The 24,612-nt window shown below is 33.5% G+C and overlaps 1 protein-coding gene across 2 annotated transcripts in view; it reads right to left on the bottom strand.

The window, feature by feature from the left end:
• LOC142335874 (dystrobrevin beta-like) overlaps positions 1-21,095 on the bottom strand; it is a 203,811-nt gene extending 182,716 nt beyond the window's left edge. The window contains exon 1 of one of the 2 annotated variants that reach the window (XM_075384249.1): positions 20,585-21,095. In XM_075384249.1, the coding sequence (XP_075240364.1) occupies positions 20,585-20,796 (212 nt within the window). In that variant the 5' untranslated portion in view covers positions 20,797-21,095. Of the gene's footprint in view, positions 1-6,867; positions 7,358-20,584 lie in introns of those variants that run through there. The other variant, XM_075384233.1, reaches the window with a different exon arrangement.
• Positions 21,096-24,612: the final 3,517 nt, after the last annotated feature.

Below are 24,612 nucleotides of genomic sequence, written 5' to 3'. Positions count from 1 at the left end.
ACACGGTAACACGTCGACAAATAGGAACAAAATGTGCTAAGTTCAAAGATACGTTTTTATTTTTGAGAAGAACCAATTTCAAATTGAGTAAATTAAATACGTATCAACTCAACTCCTTAATAAGGCTAACTTGTGCTTGAAGGAAGCAATTAGCAACTTTCATTAACCACAATATGTCAGACGACTACAAAAATAACGGCAAAAACGGTAAGAATCATGTGAAATTAACAGAAAATGTTGTCGCCACCGCTTAAACCATAGGCTATTCATGAAGAACATTAAATATTTTTAATTTCGCATTGTTCAACAATGATTGGGCCACTACAAAAATTTAATAATGAGACAAGAAAACAATAAAACAAAGAAACGGGCAAATATCCAAATATTATTTTTTCTTATGAAAATGAGTTGTACCATTTTCAAGAAATCTTTAGTTGAAAAAAACCCACTTAAAACATTCGATGACGCGAAGAATATGCAAACTTGATTCGCTAGAAAGGTGGTGCGACCAGTCAATAAAGAGACAAAGATCCAAAAATGACGGAAATAGGAAAAGAGTGACAAATCTGAAAGACACATTATTTTTTAAAAAAAACGGTATTTCCAAAAATTCAAACAAACCATAATCTTTCCATTTAAAACAAAAAGAAATCAACTTGCAGTCACTCAGCAAGCCAGTTGTGCTTGTTATTAATAAAACTTAATCATAGGACGACAAAAAACAACAATTAGAAGAACTCAAAATTTCAATAAAAAATCAAAACTACAGTCTTGAAGCCATTAAAACTATAAGACATTGAAAAAACTTTTCAAATTTTTATTTACTAAGAAAATAATTTTTTGCTTTGATCTATTTTGATTTAAATTGCGTCTTTTTTGTAACAGGTCTTTGTGAAAAAGACAATAAAAAGAAACAAATTTTGAACAACGTCAAACTCACAAAAATCTTATGAAAACACATTTTAGGCTCCAAAGACATCAACCCAAAGCATTATGAAAATCAGAAATAATGTTTGGATTAACAGGAAGTTGATCAGACCTGTCAATAAAGAGGCTAAATGTTACTAAAACCGTTAGATATAGACTGAAATCAACAAACGGATTTGATTAAATTTTCTTAGAAGCCATTGGGGCTTTGGTTGTCAAGAGTATGCCGTATGAAAACAAAAGAACAACAAATAAACAAAATATATCACCAGAGAAGGGTATCGCAGCCATCAAAACCATAAGCTATAGAACGAATTCCTTACAAATTTTTTGCGCCTTCTTTCAATTGGAGTTTTCCTTATAGTGACGATTCGAAAAGGAACAAACAACCACAAATACGCACAAATTGGTTTACTATGAAGCAACTATAAACTGTTTTGGTACTTCACTTGGAATAAGATTCGCCGTTATTGAGACTGAGCTACATGTGGACAGAAAAAGGATAAAAAATGGCAAGTTCAAAAACTAACTGACATTTTTTTCAAAACATATAAACTCAAAGTCATGAGATCTCAGATAGAAACAGAACGCGTTGTATGAGTTTGTCTCCAGCTCCAAAAAATCCAATCCGATCATTGATTCATAAAGCAAAATCATGAGGCTAGCAAAAGAATGACAATTGAAGGAAAATGAAAATCAATCAATTAAAATTCACGAAAAGACATAGTCAAAGCCAAAAAAAACCGCGAGCCATTATCTGAAGATAAAATGATTATTTTTTCGGCCTCATTTGGTAGTGAATAGGATCTGTTAAAAATTTAGCCTTGGTTTGAAAACATTCTTGTCAGTCATCAATATAAAAACGAAATTGCAAAAAAAATTGAAAAGACCACGGCCCAATACAATTTGAACAATGATTGATGGTAAGAATCTAAGATGAGTCAAAATCTAGCCGTGATTTGCTACTCGACCAACAACAATAATTTATTGTTCCAGAAGTTTGCAAATTAGACCAAACAGCAAATGAAATATTTCAATGAACCAAAAATAATTGATGTATTTTGTATCTTTATTGATTTAATTTTTCAAATAACCTGCAAAATTGTAATTCCAGAAGACTCCTATAGGAAGTAAAAACTACGAGCTTTTTGAGGAGTTTTCCAAGATTGTGACAGCAGATGTTCGGTCTCTACTTCCGGCATATTTAAAGAAAGAGAGATAAAAACTCAATTGCAGCCAATTTCGATTAAAAAAAGCTTGAAAATGAAAAAAAATTAGCAATTTTAACCAAAAGAGTCCGATAAAACCAAGCGACAAGACTCTTCTACACTTATAAGTGAAACCAATAACATCGTTGTTAACAATTTTAACAAATTGTTGCAAAAATAAAAATTTAGTCAAGAAATACGGAAAATGTAAATGAAAACAACGGAGCTCCTTCTGCTATTCACATATATTTAAAGCTCGATAACTCCCTGTAAAAACGAAAATTGAAAAAAACTTTTTAATTCCACATTCTACGCTGGACGGGCTTTCTAAAAATACCAGTTTCAATTCTCTACGATTAATATATCGATCGGTCAAAATTGACTGAACAAAAAGTCCATTTAAGAATACAGTTCCTCCCCAAACAAGTGGGTCAGAACAATGAAAAATTTAGACGACAGAAAAATTGATTACCCGGGAACTATCCCAAAATTCATAAATAACAGAAGCAATGAGAAATTTTATTTTGCTTTCCCCACTATTTTGCTTACCCGGGTTGGGCTCCGAGTGAATCCCATCAAAGGATCATAGATATTTCAGGAAAAGTTCAAATCCATCGTTGGAATAGAGTAAATTCATAAATCCATCGACGGATCATAGTTATTCATGAAAATAAAAGCAGGTACTATTTCGAAAGAAAATTTCGAATTAGTCAAATATAGCGTATAGAATGTTTTTAATGTAACGTGTCCTTAATTCAGCCCTATTTTGTAATGTAATACGTTAAGTTTTGGCACGTGCGTGAGGGGCAATGTTCACCAACCTGGGGGGGGGGGGGGATATATTCACCAAAACGTGCCAAGGTGGGGGAGTGGATATATGCATATATGCGTAGTTCCTCAGACTCTATGTGACATTAATGCAAGTAGGTGGGGGCGAAAAGGTGGGGGGGGGGGGGGGGGGGGAGGATGAGTTCACCAAACCGTGCCAAGGTGGGGGGTGCATATATGCGTAGTTATCTATACTCTATTTGATATGCAAGTAGTTGGGGAGGTGGGGTGGGGGTCAGGTGCGCATTGATGTCAGAATGTTATGTGGCTGGGGGGTATGTGGCTTGATGTTTTTCCCCAACAATTTTGACGTTTTTCGGACCTATTTTTGACGTTTTTCCGACCAATTCTGACGTTTTTCCAACCAATTTTCGATGGATTTTCCATGACTCAGTGAAATCCCATCAATGGATTTTCTATGATCAGAGAAAAAGTGGAAATGAACCATCGATGACCCATTGATTGACTTTTTATGAGATTTCTTTGATCCATTGATTGGATTTGCTGCGAGCCCAAACCGGGTAATAATAAAATTCTGCATTACAAATTAATTACAGAAAAATAATTTCTGCTTTGCGCGTTTTAAATTGAGTCCATGCTCAATCACGCTCAAAGAGTATCCTGAGTTTAAGTACATGAGCCAAAATTGCCGCAACAAAAATTAGGTGGGTCGAATCATCTTAAAAAGGAGCTCATATCAAGGAGCAAATGCAAAATATTGCAAAAATCAAAAGTAGATAGCCATTTCGTTTGTCTGAAAAACTGTAAACGAAGATGTGAAAAAATCAATAGTCTTAACACTGGCTTCGGTTAATACCATATATGCACGGTTTAAGGCTCTCCATTACTGCTCTGTAAATTTGAACCAAATTAGAGATGAAAAGAAAGGAGAAACAGAGACGCAAATTTGCTGTTTCTGTTCACAATTAGCGAAACGCTTTGTTACAATTAAACAAAACTATCACAAAAATGAGATTATTGTGTTTTCAAAGTTCCTCATTAGCCACGTACTTAGCTGAAAAAGAACACTCAACTAGTCGCCTGAGATTCTGAGCGCCATATTTCCACAAATAATGAAACACTTCCGCAAATTGAGTTGTATGCATACTTTTCAAATCAAACAGTTCAAATTTGAGGAGTCATCTCAGCGCCGGATTTAAAATTTCCATTTCAGGAATGGATCCTGAAGATGAACTCGGACATAGAATAAATCTATCAATCAGTATTAGAACTCAATTTTCAACTCATCGAAATATTTTTTGCATCATTTTTAATCATTATATAAGTAGGCCCTATAGTTCTTAGAACCCGTTTTTGTCAATTTAAAGTCCCTCAAAAAATGACAGAAAAGAAGAAGGAAAACCTGAAACACAGCAGAATACTATTTCCTCAGTTAACTTTTCAGTTTTTCTTTACGCATCGTAGAGAAAAAAAGAAGCGTCATTCTGTACCCTTTAACGTTTCGTTTTGGTTTTAATTAAAAGAGCTGTAAATTTTAGTGCCGGTTGGAAAATGAGAGCTGCTTTAAAAAAATTGAAACAACAACAAAAACAGAAAAAAAAGTTAGCTTTGGAGATGGGGTTGAAAAAAATTATTAAATTAAATTATAGTATTGTTGTTAGAAAAATTGTCATTAAATCATATAACTATAATTATATTCGATTAATCAAACTTGTTTCAAAACAAACGAATATAAGTAAGCAGCCAAAAGCCAAAAAAAAAACAAGAACAAGCGTTCGCTTCATTTTTTGTGAACTTTTTCTTTTATTTTATTCCAATATTAGGCTTCTACTTTCTTGTAGTTCACTAGATTCTCAATTTATTTGAAATTGAAAAACTTTATCTAAATGAAAAACATAAAATTTCTTTCTCTTTGTTCTCTTTGAAATCTTTAATGAAAAATTTTCGCCTTATAACTCGTTTCCATAGTTCCATTTGTCAAAAGCCGTATCCAAATAGAAAACCTGGAACAGTTTTGATGTAAAAAATTACAAAAACCAATTCTAGAGAAAAAGGAAACGGCACAAAAAGTTGAAAATTTCTGGCATCTTGAACAAATTAGTTCTGGCATCTCGAACAAATTATTTAGCGTGCGAGTAAGGGCCCCTCAATCGGAATATAGTTCATTTGACGGCAAAAAAATGGGCAAATCATTCTTTTTTTCTTTTATTAACATAAAAGTTTTTAGCAAGACAATTAGCAACATTCTGCGCAAACCTTTTTTAGGTAAATATGACGTTCAGGTTTTCCGGTAGTTCAACCGTAATTGAGTTTGTTTTGGTTTGAAGCAAAAATATATTGTTGATATCTTTACGTTAAACGAATTTGTTGGGCAATCTGACACCAATGGAGTTCTGTTCTTAAAATCTAAAGTTAATTGTAACATCAGGAAAACTCATCAGACTATAGAATTGAAAAAATGTTTTTCTCCTCAACACATTGTTTTCTGCTGTTCTTGTCTCAATTATCACGTTTTTGGTCAAATCTGTCGTTTCTAATTAAATAATTTATCAAATGAAATATGCCAGATGGGTTCGAGGTTTATCGTAGGTGCCCACAGTTTTTAACAAAAATCAGTTGTTTTCCTTTTTAGAGAATAAAAAAGACTTTTGATCTCCGCGTCTCTTAACTCAACTTCACATTTTTAATCTTAACTTTTTTGAGTTAAGAGACACGGAGATCAAAAGTCTTTTTTATTCTCTAAAAAGGAAAACAACTGATTTTTGTTAAAAACTGTGGGCACCTACGATAAACCTCGAACCCATCTGGCATATTTCATTTGATAAATTATTTAATTAGAAACGACAGATTTGACCAAAAACGGGATAATTGAGACAAGAACAGCAGAAAACAATGTGTTGAGGAGAAAAACATTTTTTCAATTCTATAGTCTGATGATTTTTCCTGATGTTACAATTAACTTTAGATTTTAAGAACAGAACTCCATTGGTGTCAGATTGACCAACAAATTCGTTTAACGTAAAAATATCAACAATATATTTTTGCTTCAAACCAAAACAAACTCAATTACGGTTGAACTACCGGAAAACCTGAACGTCATATTTACCTAAAAAAAGGTTTGCGCAGAATGTTGCTAATTGTCTTGCTAAAAACTTTTATCCTTCCTCATTATAAACCTCTATCATTTTATGTATTATAAGACTTAAAACTCTGAAAAAAGAATGGGCTCTTTAAGAGACATTCAAAAAAAGAACTACAAGAAAGGAAACGAAAGACGAAATCTTTTTTTTTATTTTTCTTCTTCAACCCTCTTAATTCATCTTTAAAGAGACTTATGTTTGCGCTGCTCCTAGGGTTCCATTTTGATTAGCAGTTGGATTTATGAGAAAATCTATAGACCTTCTTGTGTTTTACATTCAAATATCAAAAACATGTAAATAAAAACCAGTTATTGGCCGGTTTTATGCTATTCCGGTTAGCCGATTTTTTCACGTATGAACAATTTGTGACGGAAACCAGCAATTTAAAAACCAGCAAGGACATTTGGTTGATTTTAAAACAGACCTTCTCCAGTTGACTCAAAGTTGATTGCACAACCGAAATAAAGAACCCATCACCGCAGAACAAAAAATGCAAAATTAATTTCAAACTTTTTTAATTTGTCGCGCATTAAATCTTTTGTATTGATTGATCTATATGTACAAAAATAGAAATTGTCGAAATACAAGCCGTCTTGTTACATTACATACGAATTCACCCTAAACATTCCCAAACAACAAAAAAATGTTCATGTCAAAAAATGAGAGCTTAGCTCAAAACATTGTTGCACTGGAAAAAAAAACGGGTAATACTATGGAGGCAAAAAAATATCGCGTGCAGCATTTTGATCCTTTGCAATTAGACGTTGATCGGAACAAAAGTTGCATTAAAATGTTCAGCAAACAATTGAGTTTACGGATGAAGAACGGCAGTAAAGGAATAAATATATCATAACGGGATGATTAATAAATGCGATAAAAATTGCGGCATGAAAAGCAGTTTGAATTAATAGGCACCAGTAAACTTCACCCTCATATGACAGAATAATTGACAAGCAGGATAGATTTGATTAACTAATTATACAGAAATAGAATGCACATATATAGCATTGTCAATGTAGAAGTAGAAATAGATGTAGTATTGTAGTTGTAGTGTAATGCAGTAGTTCTAGGATTACTCTAGTAACGAGAGAGCAACTAGGAAGTCACCAAAATGGAGGCAAGACTCAGTTAGGAAATGGAAAAGGAGGAAAAAAGATCAAGCCACGGGAGGCACAGCCACCGCGCTTGTTCGTCCGTCCCGGAGAGGAGCTCCTGTGCCCTGCCGCGGGTTACCTACCACCCCCTTCCCACGACTCCATTAACTAGAAGAAGTCATTATTTCCAAGTGAGAAAGGTTAGAATTTCCATTTTAATTAAAAATGAACATCACCGAAATTATTCCACATCACTCTGCTTTCTAACATGTAACACCGCACACTTGAGTTGCTTAATGAAGATAGTAAAATGAATGATAGATAGTGTAATATACCTATATAGTACACTGCAGCAAATCAGTACATTCAAAAGCAGCAAATTTGTATTCCCAATTTGAATTTTGAGTTGAGTATTGATAAGTTGGATGGATGGAATAGTACAAATGTGGGGAACAATGGAAAGTATGCCAGGAATACGGCTGGATGGCAAAGTATCCACCCAGACCTGTCAAAGTGTCACCGATATGACAACCTGGATCCATCAACATACGCAAGATTAGCAAACCACGTTCAAATACACACAAGACTCTTTCACAAATTCTCCACTCAAATATAATCCAATACAGCAAAAAAAACTAGTACGTGAAAAGTGAACAAAAGCTGAAATAAATAAAATCTGTTATCAGACGCTTCGTTTATTTACTTATTTCTGAATGAATTGAGATAAAAGTTGAACAAAAGAGAAACTGCGCTTTAAAAGCGGCAACTAGAGCACTTATTGGAATAAACAAACCTAAACAAAACACTATTTCCTAAGCACGCCTCCTCCTTCGCTTAGAATAGCAATCGAATCAATTTTAAAATCCTGCCGAGGACTGAAAAATTGACAATTTTTCAATTAAAGTTGCTCGTGTATTAGGAGAGCTATTGTTTCTATGGCTACTCATTATTGAATATTCATGCTAGGAAAACAGGAGCACTTAAGGTACGTAACAAAAGGTCAACAAGAGAAACACCCATTAGAAAAATTGAATTTAATGACGAAACAAAAAGAAGCACCTCACGTTATGTGTAACATTATAAGAAAAATGGTTTATGTCGCTGTGTTCTTTTAGTTAATTGCGCACTGAATACAAACAATTCAAACAGGATTATTCTCGAATGTGGAAATTTTGTGTCCAAAATTTAAAACAAGACGTAATGGCTGACGCAAAATGGAGTACCAGCGTTATATATACCATAATAGGAATCATTGCTTAACGCCGCTTGATCATCTAGTTTTTTTCATTCAAAGAGAAGCAATTTTACAAGATACAGTTTGAGGATTGAGCGTGCTAGAATTTGGTTCTCGTAAGTATTCTAAAAAACTACATCAGAGCGAATAGATAAGATCCTAAATTTCACATGCAAATGACACTATAGAAAAAATAATAAACAAAAGCAGCTCGATTTTCACATACGTACGCTTGATTTCAAGATGTGTTTATTAGCATTGGAATACTTCCCTTAGTTAGGGACCATCAGTATATTTAATCGTTCGCACCCAAATTGCCACAAGAAATAACTGATATGCTTCATTAAAAATTGTTCTTGTTAGATGTGGTTCTATATAGCTTTACTTCATAGAGCGTTTGAATTATTGGTAGGAGAACGCGGGTGGTCAACTCTGAATGAAGTCAATAATGCCACACGAGCATTGATTAGAACAAGGAGTCGTAGAAAAGTGCGTTTGAACTTAATGTTTCGACCCCGCTCAAACAAGTTTTAGACTTCATCGCCAAATGGGGAACAGAGAAAACTTTTAAAAAATCGCTTTTCTTTCGAAACAATTGGTGAATTAATATTAAAAAAAAACGCTTCAAGCTCAAACCACAAAACAAACTAAACAAAAAACCATTAGAGGGCTTATGATACCTGACATTAGTGAGAGTAAGAGACAAGACAATTAACACAAAATCAATTAAAAAAACAAGCAATTTTTACAAACAAACCTCATTGTCTATCTTCATTTTTAAAATTAATGAAAAGTCAAAATAGCATCAGACAAAAATTAAAGGAATCCAAATGACTTGCATTTCAACAGCAAATAAAGGTGACCTGTCTCTATTGAGAATGAGCAACAAGTAGACAGTAAACAAAAAAGGGAACTTATCAAAAACTTTTTACACTTTTTGAAAACAAAAATATTCAAAATCATGAAAGCCATCGGTTATCAACTGAACTCATACAATGGCTTTCTTTATGATTTCAGACAAAGCTATTGAGACCTATCATGATCGAGAATGTTATACAGCTACAAACACAACAAATACAGGCAAAAATCAAACAATTCATTTTTGCGAGGAAACGGTGCCGAAGCCTATAAAATCACAATCTGTTTACTAAAATAAAAAATCATTTGTGCTTTTTTTCACAGCCAACTTGAGATATACAGCTTCTCATTATTGTGCCATTAAGTTGATCATTGGACAAAACAGCAGAAGAGAAAATCGAAAATTGGAATATGGCAAATAAAAATTAAAAGCTAAGCAAACTTGTAGTATCAGCACAAATAACCATTATTTTAAAAATAAAACATCAAAGAATAGCAAACTAAAATTCACTTGAACAAGAATGAGGTATCTTTTGTGCTGACAATACGCTAAAATGTGACAGAAATAAGAATGAAAGTGGCAAATCTCAAAAAAACTTTTTTCGGAAACAAATATTTTAAAGCCGTAAGAGATAACAACTGTCAGCTTTCGAATAAAAATACAAACTATGTCAGCTTTGAATATTTCAACTTTTAACGGCCTATCAAGCTCATTGGATGACATTAGTGAGAATAAGTGAAGAGACTACAAATAAACAACGAAAAAAAGGCAGAACTCAAAATTTCGCAAACGGCGTTACAGCCTAATATAATAATTTTTTTCATTTATTTTCATTTGCCTTCAATTGAAAGTAAGTTGATCTGTTTAAAATTGAAATTTTAAATCGAAACGATTCTGTTCTCTAACTAACATATACAAAAGAAAACAAAAAAAGCAAAAGCATTAAAAAAAATACACAGCGAGCCATTACATTCCGATTAGTTTGACTTAAAAAGTCCACTATTAGGACAGAAAGTGATGTTGTTCTTGATAATTCTGCGTAAAACTAATGGAAAAATATTCCAAAAGTCAGTGAAATAGGAAAATTGACCAAAATTTTACAAAATTAAAATTAGATCAATTTTGGATACTTATCGAGTTCTTTTACCTAAAAAACATTAAGTATCAACTGAAAGCAATAGATAGTTTCTTAAAAAATTTCCTCGAGATTTAGAATTTAAATGAACATTTGATTACTTAGGCTCAGTGATAAGACTACAAAAAGAACATCAAATGCGGGCAAAACTCAAGAACTCATCAAAACGTTACGAAAACAATTTGTCCGACCCATAAAAACCATGTGCTCAACCCAAAATAACCCTCAAAATTTGTTGATTGGAACCTTATTTGAACGTAATTGGGACCTATTTTTAATTGCATTTTAAAATGAAAACAGACTTGCATGTAATTGGGATGAAAAAATTGGAAAAAATTTTTAAAAATGACAGACCAAAAATACAATCCGAATCATTTTTCATTCCATTTATCAACGATTAGACTAAAAATCACAATACATCTAAAATAAATTATGCGGTTCACAAAAATATCGGTTTAAATTAGAGAAACACCACAATAATGTTATTTTCAGAAAACTTCATGAACCGGAGGCACAATAAGCTCATATCTGAGTAAACGAAGATTATGTCAGCTTTTTTCATGTCTACAATACTGGTCAATCTGGACAAAAGGCCGAATAGGAACAATTAATGCCGTTTTATAAGAAAAAAATATTACTGATTTTTTTTTAATTTAGCCGGAAATTCAGTCAAAACAGTTGGTTCAAACAATTCACCAACTCCCTTTTAAATTTAAATGTAAAACCAATGACACTAAAGTTAACAATTTTGTCATTTTTAAGCAAAAATTGATCACAATTTAAGCAAAATTTACGAAAAAGGTGAACAAAACAAGGCAAGTTAGGCTAACGTTCTCAAAACTATTAACTTCCGTAATTCCTCGGAAAAATGAAAATCAAAATCTTTTTGAAATTCTACGCTCGACAAGCTTTCTAATGGTACCACTGTGGGTCGGAACAATAATATAATACGTGGAAATGTGACTGATTGTTGAAATTGCTGATTGTTTGATCTGGTCGCCAAAATCAGCAAAGGAAGCGGCTCATCAAATCCTCAATTCGGTCAAACTAATCTCTGCGGTTGCTCTAAGATCACTGTCGAACAATGATTTGCTTCATTGTTCGACAAAATTCGATGTCGAAAAAATTGGATGCAACATCTGGTCTCCTGTGTGCACGCACTGCAGTCGTGACATGAGTATCTGCTCAAGTTGTTTGTATTGCAATCCTCCTCACGCTAGGCTTCACTATGGAGTATTTGGAAGATTTTCCAATTCATATTAACAGCTTTCTCTGATTATACTCGCCAATTAGTCCATTCGTTTCGTCGTGACACATAAAAAGCTACAAGAGTGGTCTGTGATCTTTGTTCTCTCAGCTTTTGTATACTGGTAGGAATTACGGTACGAGTTTAACGGCGATACAACAAGAAGAGAGAATGTAAGACTAAGGAAATAAAAGGGCTAAACGGTAGTTTCCTGTTCGTCAAAAGGTTGATAGGCTTCTTCTGTTTCGCATACTTGCCACTTTCAATGCATCAATGGTCACTTTGGAATAGTGTTGCTCGCCAAAATGTGTGACCCATTTTATCTACTATGCTTTACTTCTTCATAGCTATTAGGTACTTGCATAGCTAGGGTTGTTTCGTTGTCATATTGATTTATCAACCCACCCATATTGAAGAACATATGTCTCCCAATTCATGGCCTTTTACTTAAATTCTTCCAGAACAGTCGGATTGCTTTCCCTAAATTGCTCCGAAAATTGTTTTTTTTTAAACTTGATCAGCCATCATAAACTCACAAATGCACGAGAGGACATTAATCAATCCAAATTTGCATATTGATAATCAAAATAGATTTGGTAACAACAATAGGTTAGTTAAGAGATAACCAAAACATTTGTTTCAACCTCGTGCATTGAGAAAAATCCCCATATGAAGCTTAATTTAGGGTCAACTTGGACACCAGAAAAAAATGGATGACATCTGAAAAAATTTACTGGGAGGTAATATTTTAAAAACTTCTTGCTTTTCCGTGAGAACAAGAACCTAATTTGAGATTTTTAGTAGTTTTGCGTCGAACACGCGGTGAACTTAACCGAAACATATCAAATTCACTTAAATTAGCAAATTTTAATCGACTAACAAAAAAACTGCACATACCAAAACTTTCTTGAACTGTTTACATATTATCTGTAAACACGAGATTGATTAAGTTCGTTAATCGGTATTTACAAACTCTAAAAGATAAATCTATTTTTTTGAAAAATGAAATCGTTGAGTTCATTTTAAAAATTCTCAGTAGTAAAATTAGAGCAGCAGAGAAACATAGATCTCTTAATAAGGTATCAATAAAAAATTATTCATAAAACAACAGCCAGCAGACTTTCTAGGAAACAAAAAGTGTCACGAAAACAATTGAAAGGCAGCAAGTATTCCATATATTCATTAACTCATAAATCAATTTATTTCGGAAGAACATGCTCTTCATCGAAGTAGTGTAAAATTGGCAGTATTTAAACAATTGCTAAATCGTTTCAAGAGCTTCAAGTGACTAAGCTGAGATAAACTATTAAGCGAACCGGTAAATGGGTGGTCGTGCAAATACAAAATGCTGATCAGAAGTATTCTTAATCATTTTTTTTCCTTATTTTCAACTGATTTTACAGTAATTGCAACAGTAATGTCTTTAAATACAGTTAGGCAAACAGTGGATTGATAGTCCGGTAATTTATAAGGTTTCTTAACTAGATCTTAAAAAGATCTTGGAATCCTGTAAATTGTTTTTAAAAAATGTAAATTTCATAAACATAATCGTACTCGGCAATCCATTAATACGGCAAACAAGACCAAAAAGTAGGAGAGTCTTCTCCCCGAATTATTACAATGTTTCCAAAAACATTCTTCATAATTATAGATGCATAGTTAAAGATTTTTCGACGATTTAAAGTGTACGAAGCAATTGTACATTTTAAAGTTTTTATCAATTTAGGTAACTCATGAACACAACGGGACATGCAAAACTGTTGTCAGCGAGATTTTAAAACAGAGTTTTCGTATTGGACAAATTATAAGCCGCAATTTGTAGGAAAGATTTATTTTTTATACATTTGTATCGTTAATAGTAAAGTTGACAGTAAAATCATAATTATAGATGCATAGTTAAAGATTTTTCGACAATTTAAAGTGTACGAAGCAATTGTACATTTTAAAGTTTTTATCAATTTAGGTAACTCATGAACACAACGGGACATGCAAAACTGTTATCAGCGAGATTTTAAAACAGAGTTTTCGTATTGGGCAAAATTTAAGCCGCAATTTGTAGGAAAGATTTATTTTTTCCTTTCTGACATTTTCTGCACTCTTCCTCTATGTGTCTAACATTTGAAAGCACCATCTGTCTCATGCTAACCATCCCTCGTTCCCTCTCTCACATACATACATACCACACACACAAGAAACTCGCACCTATAAAAACACCCACACAATGGCGCACACAACACGAATGCAAACCCACCACCAAAGAAAATTGTTTAAAATTATCTCTATGGCTAATCAGTACTCAGAACTCGTCACAGTTTATATTTGAATTGACTGTTTTTTTCTGACAATTATGTGTGGACTCTTTTAGGCAATTGTATCGGTTATAGTAAAACTGAGAGTTACATCTGAATTGAACTCTTTGAAGGTTTTCGAAGTGTCATTTTGTGTCATCTTTTATGTTTCGAGAGTATAAGAGGCCAACTAGTTTTTCAAAACCTCGCAGACGTGTTATCAGCGAGATTAAAAAACACAAGTCTTGCTATTACACTTTTAAATTCGCATTTCGTAGCGAATTTTAAGCAATTCTAATTTTTCATGATTTCTGCCAGTTTTGGCTCTCTGCACATATTTGTGTCTAACAGTTGAAGTATTTTTCTCACACGAACTCTTTCTCTCTCTCTCTCTCTTTCTCTCCTACACACATAAAACACAAATTGAGATACGTGCACCCATACATAAACCCACACAGGTGCGCGCACACAGCCAAACACACACACACACACAAACACAAATACATACCTCGCCACCCAAAAGAAGAAAGCTTAACATTTTCTTTGTGGCACTGATATTTATACAATGTCCCTCACCGTTTGTTTGTGTATTAATTGTTGAAATTTTTCTGAAGAATTAGGTCTGGATTTATTGTGACATTTGTATCGTTAATAGTAAAGTTGACAGTAAAATCATAATTACAGATGCATAGTTAAAGATTTTTCGACAATTTAAAGTGTACGAAGCAATTGTACATTTTAAAGTTTTTATCAATTTAGGTAACTCATGAACACAACGGGACATGCAAAACTGTTGTCAGCGAGATTTTAAAACAGAGTTTTCGTATTGGGCAAAATTTAAGCCGCAATTTGTAGGAAAGATTTATTTTTTCCTTTCTGACATTTTCTGCACTCTTCCTCTATGTGTCTAACATTTGAAAGCACCATCTGTCTCATACTAACCATCCCTCGTTCCCTCTCTCACATACATACCACACACACAAGAAACTCGCACCCATAAAAACACCCACACAATGGCGCACACAACACGAATGCAAATCACTACCAAAAAAAATTGTTTAAAATTATCTCTATGGCTAATCAGTACTCAGAACTCGTCACAGTTTATATTTGAGTTGACTGTTTTTTTCTGACAATTATGTGTGGACTCTTTTAGGCAATTGTATCGGTTATAGTAAAACTGAGAGTTACATCTGAATTGAACTCTTTGAAGGTTTTCGAAGTGTCATTTTGTGTCATCTTTTATGTTTCGAGAGTATAAGAGGCCAACTAGTTTTTCAAAACCTCGCAGACGTGTTATCAGCAAGATTTAAAAACACAAGTCTTGCTATTACACTTTTAAATTCGCATTTCGTAGCGAATTTTAAGCAATTCTAATTTTTCATGATTTCTGCCAGTTTTGGCTCTCTGCACATATTTGTGTCTAACAGTTGAAGTATTTTCTCACACGAACTCTTTCTCTCTCTCTCTTTCTCTCCTACACACATAAAACAAACATTGAGATACGTGCACCCATACATAAACCCACACAGGTGCGCGCACACAACCAAACACACACACACACACAAACACAAATACATACCTCGGCACCCAAAAGAAGAAAGCTTAACCTTTTCTTTGTGGCACTGATATTTATACAATGTCCCTCAGCGTTTGTTTGTGTATTAATTGTTGAAATTTTTCTGAAGAATTAGGTCTGGATTTATTGTGACATTTGTATCGTTGATAGTAAAGTTGACAGTAAAATCATAATTACAGATGCATAGTTAAAGATTTTTCGACAATTTAAAGTGTACAAAGCAATTGTACTTTTTAAAGTTTTTATCAGTTTAGGTAACTCATGAACACAACGGGACATGCAAAACTGTTGTCAGCGAGATTTTAAAACAGAGTTTTCGTATTGGGCAAAATTTAAGCCGCAATTTGTAGGAAAGATTTATTTTTTCCTTTCTGACATTTTCTGCACTCTTCCTCTATGTGTCTAACATTTGAAAGCACCATCTGTCTCATATTAACCATCCCTCGTTCCCTCTCTCACATACATACCACACACACAAGAAACTCGCACCCATAAAAACACCCACACAATGGCGCACACAACACGAATGCAAATCACTACCAAAGAAAATTGTTTAAAATTATCTCTATGGCTAATCAGTACTCAGAACTCGTCACAGTTTATATTTGAGTTGACTGTTTTTTCTGACAATTATGTGTGGACTCTTTTAGGCAATTGTATCGGTTATAGTAAAACAGAGTTACATCTGAATTGAACTCTTTGAAGGTTTTCGAAGTGTCATTTTGTGTCATCTTTTATGTTTCGAGAGTATAAGAGGCCAACTAGTTTTTCAAAACCTCGCAGACGTGTTATCAGCGAGATTTAAAAACACAAGTCTTGCTATTACACTTTTAAATTCGCATTTCGTAGCGAATTTTAAGCAATTCTAATTTTTCATGATTTCTGCCAGTTTTGGCTCTCTGCACATATTTGTGTTTAACAGTTGAAGTATTTTTCTCACACGAACTCTTTCTCTCTCTCTCTCTCTTTCTCTCCTACACACAAAAAACACACATTGAGATACGTGCACCCATACATAAACCCACACAGGTGCGCGCACACAGCCAAACACACACACACATAAACACAAATACATACCTCGCCCCAAAGAAGAAAGCTTAACCTTTTCTTTGTGACACTGATATTTATACAATGTCCCTCACCGTTTGTTTGTGTATTAATTGTTGAGTTTTTTCTGAAGAATTAGGTCTGGACTTATTGTGACATTTGTATCGTTAATAGTAAAGTTGACAGTAAAATCATAATTACAGATGCATAGTTAAAGATTTTCGACAATTTAAAGTGTACGAAGCAATTGTACATTTTAAAGTTTTTATCAATTTAGGTAACTCATGAACACAACGGGACATGCAAAACTGTTGTCAGCGAGATTTTAAAACAGTTTTCGTATTGGGCAAAATTTAAGCCGCAATTTGTAGGAAAGATTTATTTTTTCCTTTCTGACATTTTCTGCACTCTTCCTCTATGTGTCTAACATTTGAAAGCACCATCTGTCTCATACTTACCATCCCTCGTTCCTTCTCTCACATACATACCACACACACAAGAAACCCGCACCCATAAGAACACTCACACAATGGCGCACACAACACGAATGCAAATCAATACCAAAAAATTGTTTAAAATTATCTCTATGGCATCTATCTTATCAGTACTGAGAACTCGTCACAGTTTATATTTGAGTTGACTGTTTTTTTTCTGACAATTATGTGTGGACTCTCTTTTAGGCAATTGTATCGGTAATAGTAAAACTGAGAGTTACATCTGAACTGAACTCTTTGCAGGTTTTCGAAGTGTCATTTTGTGTCATCTTTTATGTTTCGAGAGTATAAGAGGCCAACTAGTTTTTCAAAACCTCGCAGACGTGTTATCAGCGAGATTTAAAAACGCAAGTCTTGCAATTACACTTTTAAATTCGCATTTTGTACCGAATTTTAAGCAATTCTAATTTTTCATGATTTCTTCCAGTTTTGGCTCTCTGCACATATTTGTGACTAACAGTTGAAGTATTTTTCTCACACGAACTCTTTCTCTCTCTCTCTCTTTCTCTCCTATACACATAAAACACACATTGAGATACGTGCACACATACATAAACCCATAGAGGTGCGCGCACACAGCCAAACACACACACACACAAACAAATACACATACCTCGCCACCCAAAAGAAGAAAGCTTAACCTTTTCTTTGTGGCACTGATATTTACACAATGTCCCTCGCCGTTTGTTTGCGTATTAATTGTTGTGTTTTTTCTGAAGAACTAGGTCTGGATTTATTGTGACATTTGTATTGTTAATAGTAAAGTTGACAGTAAAGTCTGAAAAAAACATTTTGAATCATTTCCAAAATGTTTCTTCATTTTTGATGTTTAATGAGCGTAATCCTCCCAATTGTTTTTTTTAAAAAACGCAGACATCTCAAGAGCCAGAAATAATAAATACATTTTTAGTTTTGTAAACATTTGAAACCAGACTGTTTAGGAAAATTTTCCAACTTGAGTAAATTTCTAACTTTTTTAAACTTCTGACAGTTTTTGCTCTATGCTTCTAGGTGTTTCCATTATGTAAAGGAACGTCGAAAGCTGTTCACACAACCTCTTATTTTGTAGCTTTGAGAAACATTGGTTTTCAGCCAATTTAATGTTCCGGCCTTTTCCCTCTTGTAAGTAAGAGTATTTTTAAAGAAATATGATATTTTATTCCTTTGAGAACTGAAAAAGAGAAATTTATTTCGTCTTCTTTCAAAAAATTTTATTTTTCATATAAAGATTTTTGCAATGAATAAAGGATTTAGCTTATCAATTTACAGGAACGAATTTTCAAATACATTTGTTTCATGATATTAATGATTAGTTCTAATTACATGCTCTGAAAGTAAAAAGAATTCAAATAAAAAAGATAAGAAAAGATTTCCTTCGTTTTTCAATTATGAATTTGGTTGATTGGATGTTCGTTTCATGCTTCTGGTTTTTGTAAGCGTTTTGAAATTACTCAATTGGTTAGTTCTGATTAAACAATTGTTTGCAAAAACAACAAGAGTTTAGAAAAAAATTATGCTTTGAGTTTTACATTTTCAAAGTTGATTTTTTGAGAGCTCTAAATTGCCTGAAGTCTACAGTTATCCAAATATCTTTTCAATACAGAGAAAAAAATGCGCGTACAATAGTTTGTAACCAGCACAAAACAAAGACGGAGAAAAAAATAGTGAGAAAAAAGCAAAATTATTTATCTTTTGGAAATTTTCGGTCGTAGAGTTTAATTTGTTAATTTTTAGGCTGGAAACTGTAAAGCATTATTGAAAAATCTCCATTCAACCTACATTTCACTAAAATGTTTATCGTTTGTTTCTATCTCAAATTTCGATGGGGTCTGTCACCCCCTTTTTTCCTTCGTTTAAGATACCTCTCTGTTTTTTCCTTCAAAATTTTTCCCTTCGAAAATTCCAGAGTTCCCATTTTTTTAAACTTCTGATAATTTTTTTACAAAAAACGAAACTAGATCCTGAGGTCTACAAAATGGTGTCTTTCTTTTTTCTCTACCATGCGTAAACAAAATTGAAAATTTGACTGTAGAAGAAAAAACGCCAACCTCGCATATATATTACCCCATTTCTGAACAAAATGTTGGACCAAATATTGTTAAAACTGCACTTGTGAAACAAATTTCCAATGAATTGCAATGAATTAACTTCAAAAAAACTAATTGTACTAAATATAACACGAAATTGAAATTAAAAATTTTGAAAGATTTTTTTCTAAAAATTATAACGAAACTACAAAAAAACCAGAAAAGTAGGACAAAACAGCCAAAAGCGGATTAGTATGTGAACAACTCCATAGAACATAAAATACCTCTAGTTAAAAAGAGGCGTTCAGGGCATAAATTTTGAAATGGCATTGCCAATCAAAAATGGGGCCCATTTCCCAAAGCACAACGAACTTAAAAACCATACTAATCAAACTTCGATACTTTTGTTTACCATTTTGTCGGTTCCGGTAACACGATATATGTAATAGAAAAGGCAAGAAAATCGGATAAATTTGCGGGCACTCTTATAGCACTGCCCTTATCATAATAAATGTCCTATGCGAACGGAATGAGCAAACCGAATTTCTTCGTACAGGTCTATTTATGGACAAACGAAGCAAGGGAACTCCGCTCCTCAAACGCACACATTTTGATCTCTTCGAAGGAATTATAGATGTGAAAACACAATGTTTGCGATAACAGCATGGTTCGATTAATTTTGATAGTGATTTCTGATGGCTGAGCAGTGTAAACAAGAGATTCAACCTTTTACGCATTGACGAATTCGAAGAGGGGCTTCAGAGGGGCTTGATTTATTTGTATTCAGCAGTGAGGAGGTGAGATTGTACCCTCGTACAATTTATCTGAAAGTTACTTTTCGATCACTGTTAAGACGTAGAGGGGGGATGGGGTCACCAATAATTTCAGTGCTCTTTTGAGTGTAATTTTTAATGGTAAACTGCTGTGAATTAAAAGCTACTTAAATCTGAATGAGAACACATACCACGAAGTCAAGCGTTGGAAGTCACTCGAGAAGTCAAATAGATCAAGCGAGCGAAGTATCCTCTAGAACAAAAAGGATTGAAAAACAATTGTGCACAGCAGACACACACTACAATAACTGCCTCAGACGTCGTTCGAGAGCAATTAAAGCTAGTAAAGTTGACATCGTCATCAAACTATATTTCAAAGATCCAATAAATTAAATTTCAATAAATTTCGTGAGATAAAATGCGTACAACACAATATACAAAGGTTTAAAAAATGAAAAATTGACTATGTATTGATTGGTAGCTAAATAACACACAGATCCTTCGCAAACTACATCGTTTTCTACAACGAGCACTGTGATCCACTATTTCCTGTCACCACATTACACTGAAGTTCACGAAAACCAGGCAACAAGACACTGTTTTTTCCGTCGATTTAACTGATTTGGATTATTTCTGCGATAGTCAATGGTTACATCATATTTCATATGATGCTCTTTGAATTTGCACAGGATCCAACTGACACCCAAAACTTTCTTACCTTCTTTAGGGTGACAACACACATACCTTAAAGTCCTGCGATCCAGGCTTCCAAAGTAGGACGAAATTCGCCTGCTATCACTTCCAAAAGAAGAGTCCCGATTAAATTCACCAGCGCACCCAGGATTGTCCAAAGAGACCGCAGTATGGAAACTTCCAGTGGCACGCACCATTGTCGGTTTCCGTCTGGACCGCAACGACATGGAGCGAACTGTTCTTGGACTAGTGCAGTTCATCATTTTTGCGTAATTGATAAGAGATATTGTAATAGGTCAATGAAATAATTAATAATTCAAGCGCATATTCACAACGAAAAAGCTATATTTCATAGACCAACTTTTAGTCCTTTTTCATTTTAGCCGCAAGCATGTCTCCCCAAAACAGCATTTAAAAATGGCAAATAGAAATAATGATGCTAATTTCGATTATTTTTCTGCAAGCTACAAGTTTGCACGTTTGTATAGCGCAGATTAAGAGACAAAAGATACCAATAAAGCGTTTGTTTTTGATGTTATCCAATTATTAGGAAAGGTAAAAATTAACGTCAAAATTCTTGTGAAGCATATTTATGCCATTGATGGGAAATAAACGCAAGCAAAAAGAGGAAAACAAAGCGGAAACTAACTTCAATCAAACATAGCACGCTTCAGCTCATAAATAACACGCTCAAAATAATCAAAAATAAAAATATTTCAGGTAATAAAAAAAAATACAAACAAACGCGTTTCATTCTTCAGTTCTTTTCACACTTGATGGCATATGGTGCAATGTAGTACTAACGATATTTCATACTTGAGCCTTGCAAACGAGAGGGAAAGAAGACACAGTATGATAAAACAAAACAATATTATTATTTTCTCCTCTTGTTTCAGACTTGAGGCTATGTAATTTGAGCTACTGATTTCTCCACTGTACACATACTGTTCCTAGCATACCTCCAACTTAATCTGATGAAGATACGGTCTAGAGGACTTGGTACAAGACACAAGGAGAGAGGAGAGACTTACACGCAATCTGAACGAGTGAGATGTTTCTCAGCTTATATCTATCTACCTATCTATGTATCCATTAGCCCATTAAGTTGCGCAGAGCAAGAAAAATTGTTTACTCTGCCTTTATAACACTGCGGCTGAGGAACAAAAGGTGAATTTGATGAACAAACGGCAGGCGCCTGTCGAGTTAGACACGGCCCAAAATAACAACTAACACAGGAGCCTCCGCTAAGCGCAGTAGTTGTCTTATTTAGAATTTACTGCCACAACTAACACTGTGACGCCCAATTAGAAAAAATATCGGAGCTGAATAAAACTGTGGAGAAACTTTAACCCACCAGTGCCATGAAATACTATCATCTAATTACATATCAATATGTGTCTTTTTTCCACAAAATATTTTTGCAACAATTAGTACTACAACCAGCCGTCAATTACATCAATTAACAGGAAGCAATTTGTCATGAACTTGACATAATTTCAACTTCTACTCCCGGAGTAAAGTAATTGTAAAATAATTGTATAATAATTGTAAAATTCATTAAGCCAACACCTAGCAGCTTTAATTCCAGGCAATTATGGGCAGTCCTCAAATCGCCTAATATTACTTGAAACACAAAATCTGTATCTGGTCCAAGAATCTATTTGATTTGAAAACTTAAATGACATTTTAATTTTTTCACTTTTGTACAACGGCTAATTCCAATAAAGCTAATTACGATCAAAATCTCAAGAAATCAAACAAGGAAGCTCGATAATGTGCGTTTGCACATAATGTTTCGACCCATCTCATCTGCATTTTTGACTTAATGGTCTACCAAATAAGGAAGAGATAGAAAACTTTCAAAGAGTCAAATATTATCCAACAAAAAACTGATTGAAAGTAATACCGTATTAGAGGATTGATGAAAGCTTTGATCGATGAGACTACGAGACAGGAAAAACGTCAAATAAAAAAAATTAAATTACACTCAAAACTAGATGTTTAAAAGAGAACAGAATAACAAAATCAAAATGACACGGGAAAACACCTAATTTAACAACTTGACCTCTACGTAGCTTCAAAGATATAAAACCTCACCTAAAAGAGACTTCGTACCAATAAGAAAAACAACTGCAGAAAGAGCAAGGTTCAGAACTATATTTCCATTTTCGAAAATCATTATTTTCTAAGCGAATAAAACCATTAGGTATCAAATGAAATAATTAAAAAGGTTAATTTGAGCTTCATGGTGTATAATTGAGGAAAACTTGAAACCTCATCATTTTTACCTCTTGAAGAAGCAATTCATGCCTGTCAAAGAATGTTATACGACAGTTTAAAAAAATCAAACAATTTAGCAAGAAAACGGAATGGCAGCCGTTAAAACGATAATCTATTCACCGCCAAAGTAATCTGTTCAGCGTCAATCTAAATTTTCTACGCCAAAGCGACCTCCCTATTACAACCTCTAAAACAAAGAACAACCTCAAACTCAGATAACGCAGATATCCAAAATCGCATTTTTTAGAAGAAAATTCGTAGTATCAAAGCCAAGAAACCGTCATAGCTCAAAACAAAACAGTCATAAAAATGGGATTTTGCCTTGCTATAAAGACGATACGGCCTGCCCTTAAACAGACTAAGCTACCTATTGTCACAAAGAAGATATAAATTAACATGGCTGAAAAAGCCAACTTTTTCAAAATTCAAAAGTCATTAAAATCATAAGCTTTGAAACATATTGAAACCACTGAAAATAAAAACATATTGGATTGCAGCTTGTGTATTACCCTTGGGCTTGTTCTTAGTGGGACTAATTCATAGGAGTACAAAAAACAAGTTACACAGCCTGAACCCAAAATTTAGCTAAATCTTTTATGAAACCAAAGTGTTTAACCAATTAAAGCTGAGGTATTGAAAATAATGAGATATCAAAAGCTGTGATTAAATGAAGATATTTCGATTTGTTACTTGGGTCTAATTTGATCATGAATCGGTCCTCTTTTTAAAAGGTCTACGTGAAAAACACAATTAAAAATGAAATTTGACCAATAAAGAAAACTCAGAGGTTGTTACGAAAAAAATTGTCTAAACCCTGTAAACATCAGTTAAAAATAGAACCAACAAAGAGAGAATGTTTTCTTCATCAAAATGATGGTTGTACCGATCAATTATGAATCTAAAATAGATCATGTCGAAATAAGAAAAAAAACAAAAAGTTCAAGTATCCTATTTTTCGAAAATGTTTTATATGGAAGTCATTAAACCATTAGCTATATTATGAAATTCTTAAAATGGTTCATTCATACATCCAAAAGAAGCCATTGAGGTCTTTCAAGATCCAGAATTTTTTGAACGAATACAAAGACAACAGCAAAACCATACAACAATTACCGAAGAACATTGCATTGCGCATTCTTTAGATGTCACTTGGGTCTGTCAGTAATGTGGTCATTTGATTAGCAAACATAATTGAGTCTTAAAAATGGGCAAATAGGGAAAATATTTTGGTAGTACCAAAGCTGAGAACCATCATTTAAAATTAAAACCACTATATAAATTATAATACATATCACATGGAAAAAAACATTAAGCTGTCTTAATCGAGAATTAAAAAATCACAAGAGCCAGTAGATATCAATTGGAAACACGGTATAGTATTATTTGTACCAATTGGATTTTTTGATAAGTGAGACTAAGTCATAGGTCTGCAAAAGGAACAGAAAGTGCAAGCAAAACACAAGAAAGCAATTCAAGTTTTTCAAAACGCTTTGTGGAAGTCTTCATACCCATGAGCTCATACTTAGAAGCTAATACGTTATGTTCATTGGAGCTATTTTTATTGTAAAGGGGACTCGGTTCCATTGATTCTTAGTATAATACCTTAACAATTTTTGATTGAGTTCACAAAGAGAACAAAAGGGGCCCTGATATAGCTGCACATCCCACTAAACACCCATTGTTCTTGCGAAATAAAAACGCAAAAGAAATTTTCAATATATATATATATATATATATATATATATATATATATATATATATATATATATATATATATATATATATATCAAAAATAAATG

Source organism: Convolutriloba macropyga, chromosome 1 (genome assembly GCF_964194025.1).
Source record: "Convolutriloba macropyga chromosome 1, txConMacr16.3, whole genome shotgun sequence".
In the NCBI taxonomy this organism is placed as follows: domain Eukaryota; kingdom Metazoa; phylum Xenacoelomorpha; order Acoela; family Convolutidae; genus Convolutriloba; species Convolutriloba macropyga.
The sequence above is the reverse complement of the archived record's forward strand: the minus strand, read 5'-3'. Positions and strand labels throughout refer to the sequence as shown.